The 12,876-nt window shown below is 36.1% G+C and overlaps 1 protein-coding gene across 3 annotated transcripts in view; it reads left to right on the forward strand.

Annotated features, from left to right (window-relative positions):
• The window catches only part of LOC138158179 (polypeptide N-acetylgalactosaminyltransferase 11), a 71,117-nt gene that overhangs the window by 27,177 nt on the left and 31,064 nt on the right, over positions 1 to 12,876 (forward strand). For all 3 annotated transcript variants that reach the window (XM_069084279.1, XM_069084263.1, XM_069084272.1), the window contains exons 2-3: positions 7,732 to 8,064; positions 11,998 to 12,121. In XM_069084279.1, coding sequence (XP_068940380.1) covers positions 7,770 to 8,064; positions 11,998 to 12,121 — 419 coding nt within the window. In that variant the 5' untranslated portion in view covers positions 7,732 to 7,769. The remainder of the gene's footprint in view (positions 1 to 7,731; positions 8,065 to 11,997; positions 12,122 to 12,876) is intronic.

Here is a 12,876-nt window from a genome sequence, read left to right on the forward strand (position 1 = left end):
ATTGGTGTTACATGATTCTATTCATTTCCTTTTTTTTTTGAGGGGGGAAGGCAAGGCAATTGGGGTTAAGTGACTTGTCCAAGGTCACACAGCTAGTAAGTGTATCAAGTATATGAGGCCAGATTTGAATTCAGGTCTGCCTAACTCCAGGGCCGGTGCTCTATTCATTGTGCCACCTAGCTGCCCCTGATTCTGCTAATTTCTCTTTGTATCAATTCACATAAATCTTCCCAGTTTTTCCTGAAATCATCCTGCTTTTCGTTTCTTATAGCACATAGAATTTGATCACATATCCATATACCTGTAATGGGAATGCAAATTTGGAAGATCTTCCCTGCCCCTAGGCTAAAGTGCACCCGGAGCCTGGGAGGGAGGCTTGTTTTTCAGTAGATACTTTTTGATTGGCCAGTGGGTCAATAAGGTTGTTACATTCTCTGAGCCAGGAGAAGGCTATATAAGCCCTGATGTGTAGCTTTGTTTTGGGACTCACTTTGAGAAGTGTTCTGTGATTTGATCTGAATTCTGGGAAGCCGTTGTTGAGAGTCCCCCGGCTTTGAAAAAGCCAGATGCTGATTTGGTATGGATGTAATGGTTGGACAGTTTGGAAAGCTGTCTACTTGATCTGTTAATGTCTTGATAATTCTGTCTGTAAATTTTGAAGTTTGGGGTGCTGACCTTTTTCCCCTGAACAAGGTAAACGATATATGTCTGACTGATTAAAGTAAGCTTGTTAACCCATTTTGAGTTGCTTTCCTTTAACAAAGCAGATCCAAGAACCTGTATGGGCAGCAAACCGTGAGGACACGCTTGGGGTGCTTGCTGCTACAATACCAAAACTTGTTTGGCCATTCTCTAATTGACAGGCATCCCCCTGGTTTCCAGTTCTTTGCTACCATGGTTCATTCAGCTAGTTTTAAAATCATAATGACATTTTTAGTTGATATCTGTCTGTCTGTAAAAAATCATGAGAGATGTCAAATATCTTGCTGAAAACTAGATGTAAACTAGTTGTACCATTCCGTTCAACTATCAGTCTAATAGCCCCATTAAAAAAGAAAGCGAAGTTTATCTGGTGGAACTTTTAAATGTTTTATGAATTTTTTTAATAAAACAATTACTTCTTTGGTTATATGGCCCGTTATTTCTGGGTGTGGTGCTAAGTATCTGAGCCCGGATTCGATCCCAGGTCATCCTGACTCTGGGGCCAGTGCTCTTACTCACTGAGCCACCTGGCTGCCCCTAAGCAATTGGGGTTAAGTAACTTGCTCAAGGTTACACAGCCAGGTGTTTCTGGGTGGGTGCTAAGTGTCTGAGCCCAGATTTGATCCCAGGTCATCCCGACTCTGGGGCCGGTGTTCTTACTCAATGTGCTACCTGGCTGCCCCAAACAATTACTTCTTAATACCACTGCCTTTTCATGTTTTCTTCCCTTGCAACAAAAAAGCATTTCAATAAAACCTTCCAAAATAGTATCAGCATCTAGCAGTATTTTATTTTTTTCCAATTACATGTAAATATACTTTTTAGCGTTCATTTTCATAAGATTTTCAGTTCCAAATTTTTCTTTCTTTTCCCCTCCCCAAGATAGCATGCAGTCTTATACAGGTTATACATATGCCATCATGGAAATATATTTCCACATTAGTCATGTTGTGAAAGAAGAAACAACAAAAGGGAAAAGCCACAAAAAACCAAAACCAAAACAGATTAAAATAATATGCTTCAATCTGCATTCAGTCTCCATAGTTCTTTCTCTGGATGTGGATAGCATTTTCCATCATGAATCTTTTGGAATTGTCTTGGATTATTGTATTGCTGAGAAGAGCTAAGTCAGTCATAGTTGATCATCGCACAGTGTTGCTGTTTCTGTGTATGGTGTTCTCCTGGTTCTGCTGACTTCACTTAGCATCAGCTCATGGAAATCTTTCTAGATTTTTCTGAAATCCACCTGCTCATCATTTCTTATAGCACAATAGTATTCTATTACATTAATATACCACAACTTGTTCAGCCATTCTCCAAATGATAGGCATGCCATCAATTTCCAATTCTAATTGTTGTCTTTTCTTATCATAAATACTTTACAAAGGGTTTATCAGACATAGGGTCTTCTCCTAATCTTTTTATGTTTTTTAGCTACAAGTGACTGGTCATCAGATGGTCCATCATGTTCTTTGTACTCATTACACTATAGATTCACCTCCTTTTCCATTCATACATCTAGTTGTATCTTCTACACAACTTCTTGTGTACAATTGATCATTGGTTATGTGTGGCTGCCTGCTTTTCTTTGCACTTTGAGTAGCCTGCATTTGCGGTATCTCAGAGATTGTAGTGTTCTAAGATTTTCAGTTATATAGTGCTGGGAAAATGTTGCTTATCAAAAGATGAACTTGTGTAGCAGTAGGCTCTTTAGCATCATTGGAAGTATTTTGCAGTTTCTCTAACATGATCCAGTTTGGTTTCCTCCTGCTATTTGATTCCATACTTATCTCATTAGCCAACTTCAGTGCCTGTTCAAGATAGGTGTATTACTGGACTTACTTGGTGAATTGAACATCAATCTGTACTTCATAATTTGTGCAATATATGTTCTTCATCCATCTTGGTTTTTCTAGTATCGATGGCTACCCTAGTAATCCTTTTAAATGAGTGTACCTCACTGAGGAGAGAGGTCCTGTAGTGTTTTGGGACTCAACATATTTAGTATAATAACATTTACAAGCAGGTACAAAGGGAATCCTTTTATTTGGACTTTGTGTAGGGCATTATCCTATAACTTTGATCAACATATTTTAACCATAAATGAGAGGAATGTGCAACTAAATAATTTTGCTATAAGTTTAGTGCAAAATAAACTGAAAAGAGAGTAAGATTGCTATGAAATGCTATGTGAATTTAGAGAAGGAAAAAATCTTTAGGGGAGCGGGAGAGAAGAATTAAGAAAAGTGTCCTGCCAGGGCTAGCATTTGAATTAGTTCTAGTATTGAAATAGTTCTAGTATTATAAAGAGAGTAAGGGCACTATGAGATATGGAAGTCAAAGGGCTGTCAGATTTTGCAACAGGTGGGACAGTTTTTAGGAAGGATGTGTCATGCTGTGGGGCTCTAGGAAAAAAATAGTGTCAATTTAGGGGTGTTTGCACATTTACAGGATCATTAGAATCCAGAACTAGAATGGATCTTAGAATCATTTAGTCTAACAACCTCTTCACCTCTCAGATGAGGAAAGTGAATCCTAGAGAGGCCAAGTAACTTTTTCAAGGTCACACAAGTAGTAAGTACCAGAGCCAAGACCTGGAACTTGAGTCCTCTAATTCCAAATTGAATGCTTTCCACAGTCCTACCTCTTCTAGGAGATGCCTGTAGTAGGGATAGTGAAGTTGGAAAAAGTGGATTTGAGATACTTGCATGGTTATTAACAGAATGTGTGATAACAGTTTACAGGATCAGTGGTACCCAGGCTGTTTGAACCATTGGGTTTTTTTCCCCTCCTCTTAGTCCATGGTAGTGGGTGTGGAATGTTTGTTCCCAAATTTTTGTGTTGGTATACTGGAGCAGCTTCAACACTCAGGCGCAGTAGATTCCAACACGTGGTAAACTTAGTGATAAAGACACTGCTTCTAATTTAGATATGAGAGTAAAAAAGAATCTGTTTTACCTTTTTCTAGAAGCAGAATCTTAATATAGAGAGAGAATAGCTTTTGGTTTAGGTTTAGGGTCCCTTTGAGCTTAGTGATTGATTTATCAATGATAATGATTGTGGAATAACAGTACTAATAGTAGCTGTAATTATGTATTTATGAATCAACTATTAATTGAAAGAGCAAATTAAAATTGGATTTTACTTTATTGAATCAAAGAGAAATCTTAGTGAAAAGTCTTTTGAGTGCAAGTGCATGCCAGTTTGAAAATTTTTGTATGAGGTTTTCCAAGTTACCAAGAAACATAGGGTTGTAGGATTGAGAGTTAAAAAGGGGCTTTAGGAGTCAGTTCAAGCCTGTCATTTTTCAGATGAAGAAACTGAGTTCCAGAGATGTTTAATGAAGTCCCAAGATCATACAAGTAGTAAACGGCAGGGCCAAGATTTAAACCCAAGCCATTGCTCCTTGTGGCCACACAACACCAAGCTTCCTTGACTTACTTTAGAACAAAGACACTAGCCAGTTGAGAAGACTGTTGGAGCAAGCTAGAAGTTACTGAGCTTTAGAACTTATAAGAGGCTACAGAATCACTGGGTTTGGGGTAGAGGTAATGAAAATAAGTGGATTTATGCCATGGTCAAAAGTACTAAGCACAGTGGCACCAAGAAGATACAGCAAAAATAACTTCCTCCTGCAGAAACTCTCCCAGTCTTTTTGTACTCTCTGAAGATTTAGAGAAATAAGCCTTCTCATAGCCATTTCATTAACACTAGTCCTAGGCTTGAACATTTACTTTTCTGCTTTGCTGTAATCAATCAATAAGCATTTATACTTTTTGTTGTTTCAGGCACTGTTGGAAACGACCTGTATTATATTACTATACTTCCTTACCTCTCTTTGAAAAAGCTGCCTCAGGCCCTGTTGTTATTCCATAAATACTTAAGGTTCATTATAATGAATTTATATTTCATAGGGCCATACTATCATAGAGCTATAAGGGAACTGAGAGATCATTCATTTTACCCTCCCTCATTTTACAGAAGAAGCCAAAGTAAAATGCGAAAGTGATTTGCCCACAACCTTGCAGTTAGGATTTGAATTCATAGCCTCTGACCCTACACCTGATACTTTGTCAACTATACCACACTATAGCCCCATTTTAATGAAATATAGCATGAAGGTATGAATTTATCAAACAAGTGAGGATAAATATTTGCATTATGTAAACACTTTTACGTTTGAAAATATATATATTTTTAATTGTTCATAGAAAATTACATCCAGATTATGCTGGGAAACAAAGAAAAGACATCTTTGAAATTCTCACATAAATCATTGGGAAAGTGATTTGATTTATGTATAACTTTTTAGGAACATAATTCCAGCATGTATTCTCTATTCTTGTATTCCAGATAATTAAGTTTTCAGTGTCAGGGTGAAGAATATTACTTTATACATTTTATATATAAAAATGTGTATTTTTATATATAAAATTTATAAATATATTACAAATATATAATTACAAAATAACACTTTACAGATATTGAAATTGAATCATGGGTTTTCTCTTACTCAAGGTCAATGACAAATTGAGATAATTCACTTTACTTGATGCCTAGTCTATCACTCTCTTTTTTGTGTGTTTGCTCTCTAATTTCACAATGGTATGTTAAGATTAACATGATAGTATTTGCAAAAACTGCATTGAATTAATGGTTTATGTGGGAGCAGAGTATTTTCTTCCCCAAAGGAGAATAGTTACTGTAAGCCAATATAAGAACAAATTTCTAAAAGGTACATATATAAAGGCTTAAGATGCATGTATCAGAGGTAGCTTTGTGTTTTACAGTGGCAAACATCTGCCATGTAATGTTGATAATTTCACCAAAGAAAAAAAACCAAACCCCAACTCTCAAAACAAAACCAAAACCTCTTCTGTTCAAACAGTATGGTAGGAGTTATAAATTGCTGTTTAAAATTATATGTTAGATTTTTACCTCATTTCTCTTTTTAGTAGAATTTATCTTAAGTTATTGTAGCATTTTGAAAAATCTCTGGTGTCTTGAACTCTTTCCTAGTCATGCTTTTAGCAAAGTAAAGTGTCAGTTTTAGTTAAATAGTTTGTTTTCAGTGAGGTAACATCAGTACCTCAGCTCCTTTCAAATCTTGTAGCTCTGGTTCTTTTTATTTAGCCTCAATAGCTCCATTTTTCTGCCTTGAAAATATCTGTTTAATTTTATACTGTTGATATTTTTCCTGGCATGATCACATTTTAATTTAAAAGTGCTGATATTGACATGTCATTTCCTTCATTGATGCTTGATTTTATGACTTCATTGTAGTAATTTCAAGTGGTGCCTCCAGTTTCACCTTTAAAGCTCCTTTCAATTGGCAAAGGCAAGTGATACTTGATCACTTTATACTGGCAGACAAGAGTCAGAGATTGGCATTTAATTTTTGCTTCTCCATGGGTTTGTATTGTAAAACTAATACAGAAGAGTTACATATTTTTCAAACTGAGGCTTAACAGTGCTGACTTATTGAATCCTGATGTTATTGTAAAGATCTTATCATTGGTTTAAAATAAATTCCTTAGAAACTGTGAACTAAAAGGTACCTTTGGGGGCAGGGTGTATTTTCGTGTGTCACTGATTTATCTCAGTGTCTGACCCTATATTTATTCAGCTGATGTATATTTTAAATACAATTTTAAGATTAAACTAAAAGAGAATTTGCAGGAATTTTTATAGCCGTCTTGGAGAAGACTAGATACAGTGATGTTGGTTAGGGGGGATAAAGGAGTCCTAGCTAATAAGTTATTCAACACTGACTGCCTGCATCTTGGCTTGTTTTATTGGGCAACCTATATAGAAAAGGTAGGAAATGCTTCTTATGTTACCATTTTCCTAATGATATGCAAATGGACTCAGTTAAAAATTTAAGATAGGGGACAGCTAGGTGGTGCAGTGAATAGAGCACCAGCCCGTAAGTCAGAAGGACCTGAGTTCAAATCCAGCCTCAGACACTTAACACTTACTATCTGTGTGACCTTGGGCAAGTCACTTAACCCCAACTGCCCTCCTAAAAGCAAAAAAAAAAAAAAAGTTTAAGATAGTACAAAAGGTTTTAGATAATGTTATAAGACCAGGGGCAAAGTTATTTTACAAATTGATTAGAAACTAGGACTTTTCATTCATGTTTACTGAATTTTAGGTTGATTGAGCTGAAAGGAAACTTACTGTGATTCAACCCCTTCATTTTCAGATGAAGTTGAGGCTTAAGGATTGACTTGTACAAGGACACACAGATAATTAGTAACATAGCCAGAACTATAAACGAGTTCTCTTAATTCTCAGTGCAGGACCCATTGCAAATACACCAAGCTGCTACTTCTGTTTTTAGTGGCAGACATAGAATATTTTAGTAGGGACCGTTTACTGCCAAACTAGAATAGTTTGAGGTAACATGTTCAATTGAGATATTCCTCATAAAATGTCTTGCAAACCTCGAATCTGTATAAATTTTAGCTGTTGTTATTATCAAGATCCACAAGTATAAAAAAAAAAACTAGAATCACAGGATTTTGGAGCTTGAAGACATGTTCGATCACTAGATGTGCTGGTGCCATAAATTATTATTATATTGTTTGTATTTCCTATTTGTAAAAGGTGGGATACAGAAAAAAATTTCGAACTATAAACCCAGCATAAATGAGGAGCTGTACTTCCTTATATGGGCCAATGAATAGCTTAGTAATTTCATTGACCTTGATTAAGCACCAGCACATTTATCTGTAATTTTTGTTTAAACTTTTTTTTTTCATTTGAAGCTATCTAGAGATCACCTTATAGCTTTTAATTTATTAGGTGTGCATTGTTGTGCTGACTAAACAGTCTTAAGAATGCATGCTACTTGGTGAATTGAAGATTTTGGTTGTGTATTTTGTATTATGTATTATATATTTGAAAGCTAGTCTTATTTCCAAAGGGCTCTGTTTTTTTTTTAAGCACTAAATGTGAATTTAGTAAATGATTTACAAGTGCAATGAAGTGTCTAACATGAGTTCACTTCTTTCCTTCTTTTCTCAGAATGTTGAACATGGACCTTCAGCAATGCTAGATCTACAATGGGAAGTGTCACACTCCGCTATTTCTGCTATGGGTGCCTTTTCACATCTATGACCTGGACAGTTTTGCTCTTTGTTTATTTCAACTTCAGTGAAGTGACTCAGCCTTTTAAGAATGTGCCCATCAAGGGGTCTAAGCCCCATGGGCCATTCCCCAAGAAATTTTATCCTCGTTTTACTCGTGGCCCGAGTCGACTGTTAGAGCCACAGTCAAAAGTCAACAAGATTGGATTCATTTTAGAAAATCATGTTGAAGATGCAGGCAAAGACAACGTGGATCTCTCTCCTGAAATGGGTAAGTTGGGTTCATTTTCAACTTGATGTTGCTTAGAGGTGTTTTTTTCTCAGGATAAATATGAATTTCATTGCTTACATTCTAGGATTATAGGATCTCAGGTTTTGAACTAGAAGGGACCTTAGAGGTCACCTGATCCACCCTCTCTTTTCACAAGGGGCCCAGAGAAGTGAGATGACTTGTTCAAGGTTACAATAAGTGACAGAATATGGATTAAACCTAGGACTTCTCTCTTACCCCAAATTCAGTACTTTATGATTGCATTGTGAAATTTCTGATGGATTTTTTGAGTCAGTGACAAAATCTTCATGGCGAGATTAGGATCCTGCTGGTCACCAATTTGGAGCCTTGCTTGGTAGAATATGAAACTGTTTTGCCCATCTTAACACTACAGGTCTTTAAGGAAATACGAATTAAATGTCAGTTTCAGCTGATGTATGTTTTGAGACTAGAATTAAAAGATTTCACTGGTCATACCAATCAAAAATAGGAACTTATCTTAAAGAATACTTTTTTGTCAGTGGTGTGACTGTGACTGTGATTTACATAGAGATTAACAAATTTAAGAAACATTTATTAAGTGTACTGAGTCCTGTTCTGGCAGATGTATTTTATAAGATGTGTGGAAGAAGTCATCGCAGTCTGGAGAAGAAGACTAAAAATTAAAAAAGAAACTTTGAGGTAAAATGAAAGGAACTGAAATTATTTAATCAGGAGGAAAGAAAACTGGGGTTGAGAAGTGAATTAATAACTTTCTCTAACATTAGAAGAAGGAAAGTGGGCCAAGAGCAGAAAATAAAAAAATATTGTTCATATGTTTATGTCTATATGAAATGTTTTCCTTTAATTAAACTGAGAGGCAGCATGACATGTTGGATAAAAGCCAGCCTGGACATTGTAAAGATCTCTATTTAAGATCTGCGTTTAACATATACAGGATGAATTTTGTGAGTTGTTATAAAGGAATTTGTGGAATTGCATTAAAAAGCACTTGACTCACAGCAGCCCTGTCAAGGAGGTCGTATAAATTTTATTATTCCCATTTTATGGATGAAGAAACTCAGACTCAGAGAAATGAAGTCATTTGTGTATAGACACACACAGACCAACCTACAGAGACAAAGACAGAGAGACAGAGAGTAGAATCCGTGCACTTTACTTTCAAGTCAGTTTTTTGTTCCTTATTTTAGACAAGATTTATCTAGTAACTCAACAGAGAGTTGAGGTATGGATTGAGAGCTGGTCTTTTGGTAATACCTGTATTCATAGTTTTTTGACACTTAATGAATGTGTGCCTCAGGCAACTCAGTAGGAGGGAATTCCCCATTCTGGTTAAATCACATATTTTAGTCTTAATCATTTCCCCAAACTCTCCAGGAACGTGTCTGGGGAGTAATAGTGGAAACCTTTCTTATATTTTAAAACTAAAGAGAAAAGAATCATCAAAGTCAGAAATAAAAAGTAAACAGATGGTAGCGCCTTAATTAGAATTGGATTTAATATTTTAGGATAAATTTTGTATTTGGCCTTGAAAGAATCCAAGGAAGAATAATGATAAATATATTAAAGTACAGAATTGGTGGGAGGGAGATAATGGTGTAATTGAAAACAAGTGCCATCTGTTAAGGGGAAAGGATTATTTCTTTAAAATAATTAAAAGGCGCAGATGAAGGATGGTGGTAGAGATTTGTTGATGTTTCCAGATTTGTCATTTCAGCTGGAGTCTGTGAACTGACAGAAGTTAGTAATTTCTCAGAAACTTTATTGGTGTGACTTTTTGTTATGACATAGAAGAATAAAACTTTCTCTGACTAGATTGAAGTGCAAAGAATATTCCTGTGATTAGGACAGTTGGGGACAAGTTATGGAATAGTACCATAATCATTAAAGAATCAGAAGATAAGAGTTGTGAGAAAGGTTAGGAAAAGGACCCAGAATTACAATAAAATTTTAACTGGAATTCAGCTGATTAAAGTCTTTAATTATCATGTTCTTCTTGCATATTAATTTTATCAGAGTATCATGTTAAGAAAACAAGCTGATATCAGAGGTTTATTTTTAAAAATAACATGTCCTTAGATTTATACAGAAATTCAGTACAATCTCATATTTTCTGCATCTTGCTCCTCCAGTATTGTAGAATGAGAATTAGACTTAGGAACAATGAAACATTTTGGAAAATCTTAAATCTTCAAAGAAAGATTAAATTAAGTTTAGTAAATTGGCAGGGAAGTGTGTTAATACATTTTAGAAAGATTTTTCAGCAACAAGAGTTGAAATAATGTTAGGTTGGGGCAGCTACCGTGTTTCCCCGATAATAAGACACTGTCTTATTAATTTTTTTGGACAGAAAAACACCAGAGGGCTTATTTTCAGGGGAGGGCTTATTTTAATGAACATTGACAGCAATTTTAATAAACAGGTAAACGTGAACAAAAAAAAAGTACCTTTATTCAATAAGCAAATCACTGGGGAAGAACAGGATGGCGCGCTCACTGCTGCAGCTCTGATTGGATGCAGCTCGGAGCGCGGTGTGCGTTTCACGGGGGGGGGGCAGTGCATACAGAGGGTACCATAATGTAGCGTGTAGCACAGGGGATCACCTTCACTACAGTAGCAATCTCAATAGGGCTTATTTTCGGGGGAAGGCTTATTTTAGAGGAATCTTACACAGTAAGGGGAGGGCTTATTTTCAGGATAGGTCTTATTATCGGGGAAACACGGTATATGTATATATGTGTGTGTGTGTGTGTATATATATATATATATAGCCTTCTCTAGGGTCAGAAGATAACACAACTTTCATGACCCACTGCCTAATTACAAAGTAACAAAAGGTGTGCCTTCCTGTAAAACAAGCCTCCCCTAAGCAAGCTTCTCCTGTTGGACTCCAAGTGAGGCGGTAGGAAGATCTTCAAATTCCCTTACCATGACAAAAGGCTAGAGTCATACTTCACTATCAGCTTTCTGAAGTAAGGATTTGTCACTACATTGGTTAGCATTCTAGTTTTTCACGTTGCTTTCCTTGTTATTGTGGTCATATTACAAACTGTTAGCCTATTTCTGCTTATTTTTCTCTGTCTCAGTTTATACTTGTCCTTAACTCTGGCCACCTATCCAAAAAGAGTATGCACCTCTTTAAATTACAAAACATTTTATCAGGTATATGAAAAAGCTTCTTAATTGTATAAGGTTGAAATTTAGGGAGTCTCCTTTTCCAAGGAGATTGAAAGTCACACCTTCAACAGGTTCTTGAGAGTGGCTTGAACATTAGGTTGAAGTTTTAACCAATGAACTCTTTATGTCCCTTGAAGCTCTATGATCTTATAGCTAAGTAATTGTAGTAAATATTTTATATATCGTTTCACATGCAAGGTTGTGCTGTTGTGGATAGAGTTGCCCTTGGAGGCAGGGAGACCTGGATTCAAGTCCTCCCTTTTAACATATGCTTGCTGTGTGGCTGTGAACAGCTCTTGTTGCTCTAGGCCCTCTCTAAGCCTGTACAATGCAGAGAAGTTGCTAAACTGTGTTAGTAGAGGAAACTTCCTCTCCTGGGAGCTCTCCACATATTAATGAAAATAGGCACAATCCCTATTGCTTTCCTTGTCTCTGATTTTGTATATTAGGAAAAATGGTTTACCTTGGTAATCAGAAGGTATGTCTTCCAGGTATGATCAAATGATTTTAGAATATGTCCGGTGAACAAGTAGTTGGTTGTATTTATATGTTGTTGAATAACTTTGTGAATAGGATTTCACTTCTAACCTTAATCCATCTTTTTGTAACTGGAGTAACTTAGATCTAAGGAACATGACTGATACTTAGTTATAATGGAATGAATTAATTTTCCTGTTATTAATTTTGGTCTGTTACAGTAGAAAAAGTAATCCTTTCTAGACATGATATACTGACTTTAACTTCTTTCTCTTACAGGTATGATTTTTAATGAAAGAGATCAGGAATTGAGAGACTTGGGCTATCAGAAGCATGCCTTTAATTTACTTATCAGTAACCGCTTGGGCTACCATAGAGATGTGCCAGATACAAGGAACGCAGAGTATGTTTGTCATAATGATTTCTGTTACTACAATTTAATATTGTTCTTTAAGGGTCCATTTTAAGAGATCATGAAAATAATATTAAAATGTGACAGTTTTTTCAACTATTATAGTATATTTGGTGCTGCCTAAGACAGATTTCTACAACTATAATAATTGAAGCCAGATGATCTGAGTTTGTAATATCATGATTCAGAGCTTACTGGATTTATTTTGAAATATCAAATCAAGGCAGCTACATGGCACAGTGAATAGAGCATGGCCCTGGAGGACCTGAGTTCAAATCCAGCCTCAGACACTTGGCACACTTACTAGCTGTGTGACTTTGGGCAAGTCACTTAACCTCCATTGCCCTCCAAAAACCAAAAAAAAAAAAAATGACAGTTCTATGGGGGTGGCTTGGTGGCACAGTGAATAGAGCACCAGCCCTGGAGTCAGGAGGACCTGGTTTTGGATCCGGCCTCAGACACTTAACACACACACACAAACTAGCCATGTGACCTTGGGCAAGTCACTTAACCCCAATTGCCCTCCAAAAAGCAAAAAAAAAAAAAAGAAATATCAAATTAGGTGGCAAATAGATGAAAGGTAAAAAATATAGGTGAATAAACAGTTTTTCCAGGTCATAAGTAAAACTAATGAACTCTCAGGACACAGTATGACTTTAAGGGAGGATTCATTCCTCAAGTTGAATGTTTAGCTACTGAATAAATTATGAAATAAAAGGGCTTTTTTTGTGCCATCCAAGAAATGT

This window comes from Petaurus breviceps, unplaced genomic scaffold, assembly GCF_028583685.1.
Source record: "Petaurus breviceps papuanus isolate PSGF00001 unplaced genomic scaffold, PetGlider_PUasm1.0 115, whole genome shotgun sequence".
Taxonomy (NCBI): Eukaryota; Metazoa; Chordata; class Mammalia; order Diprotodontia; family Petauridae; genus Petaurus; species Petaurus breviceps.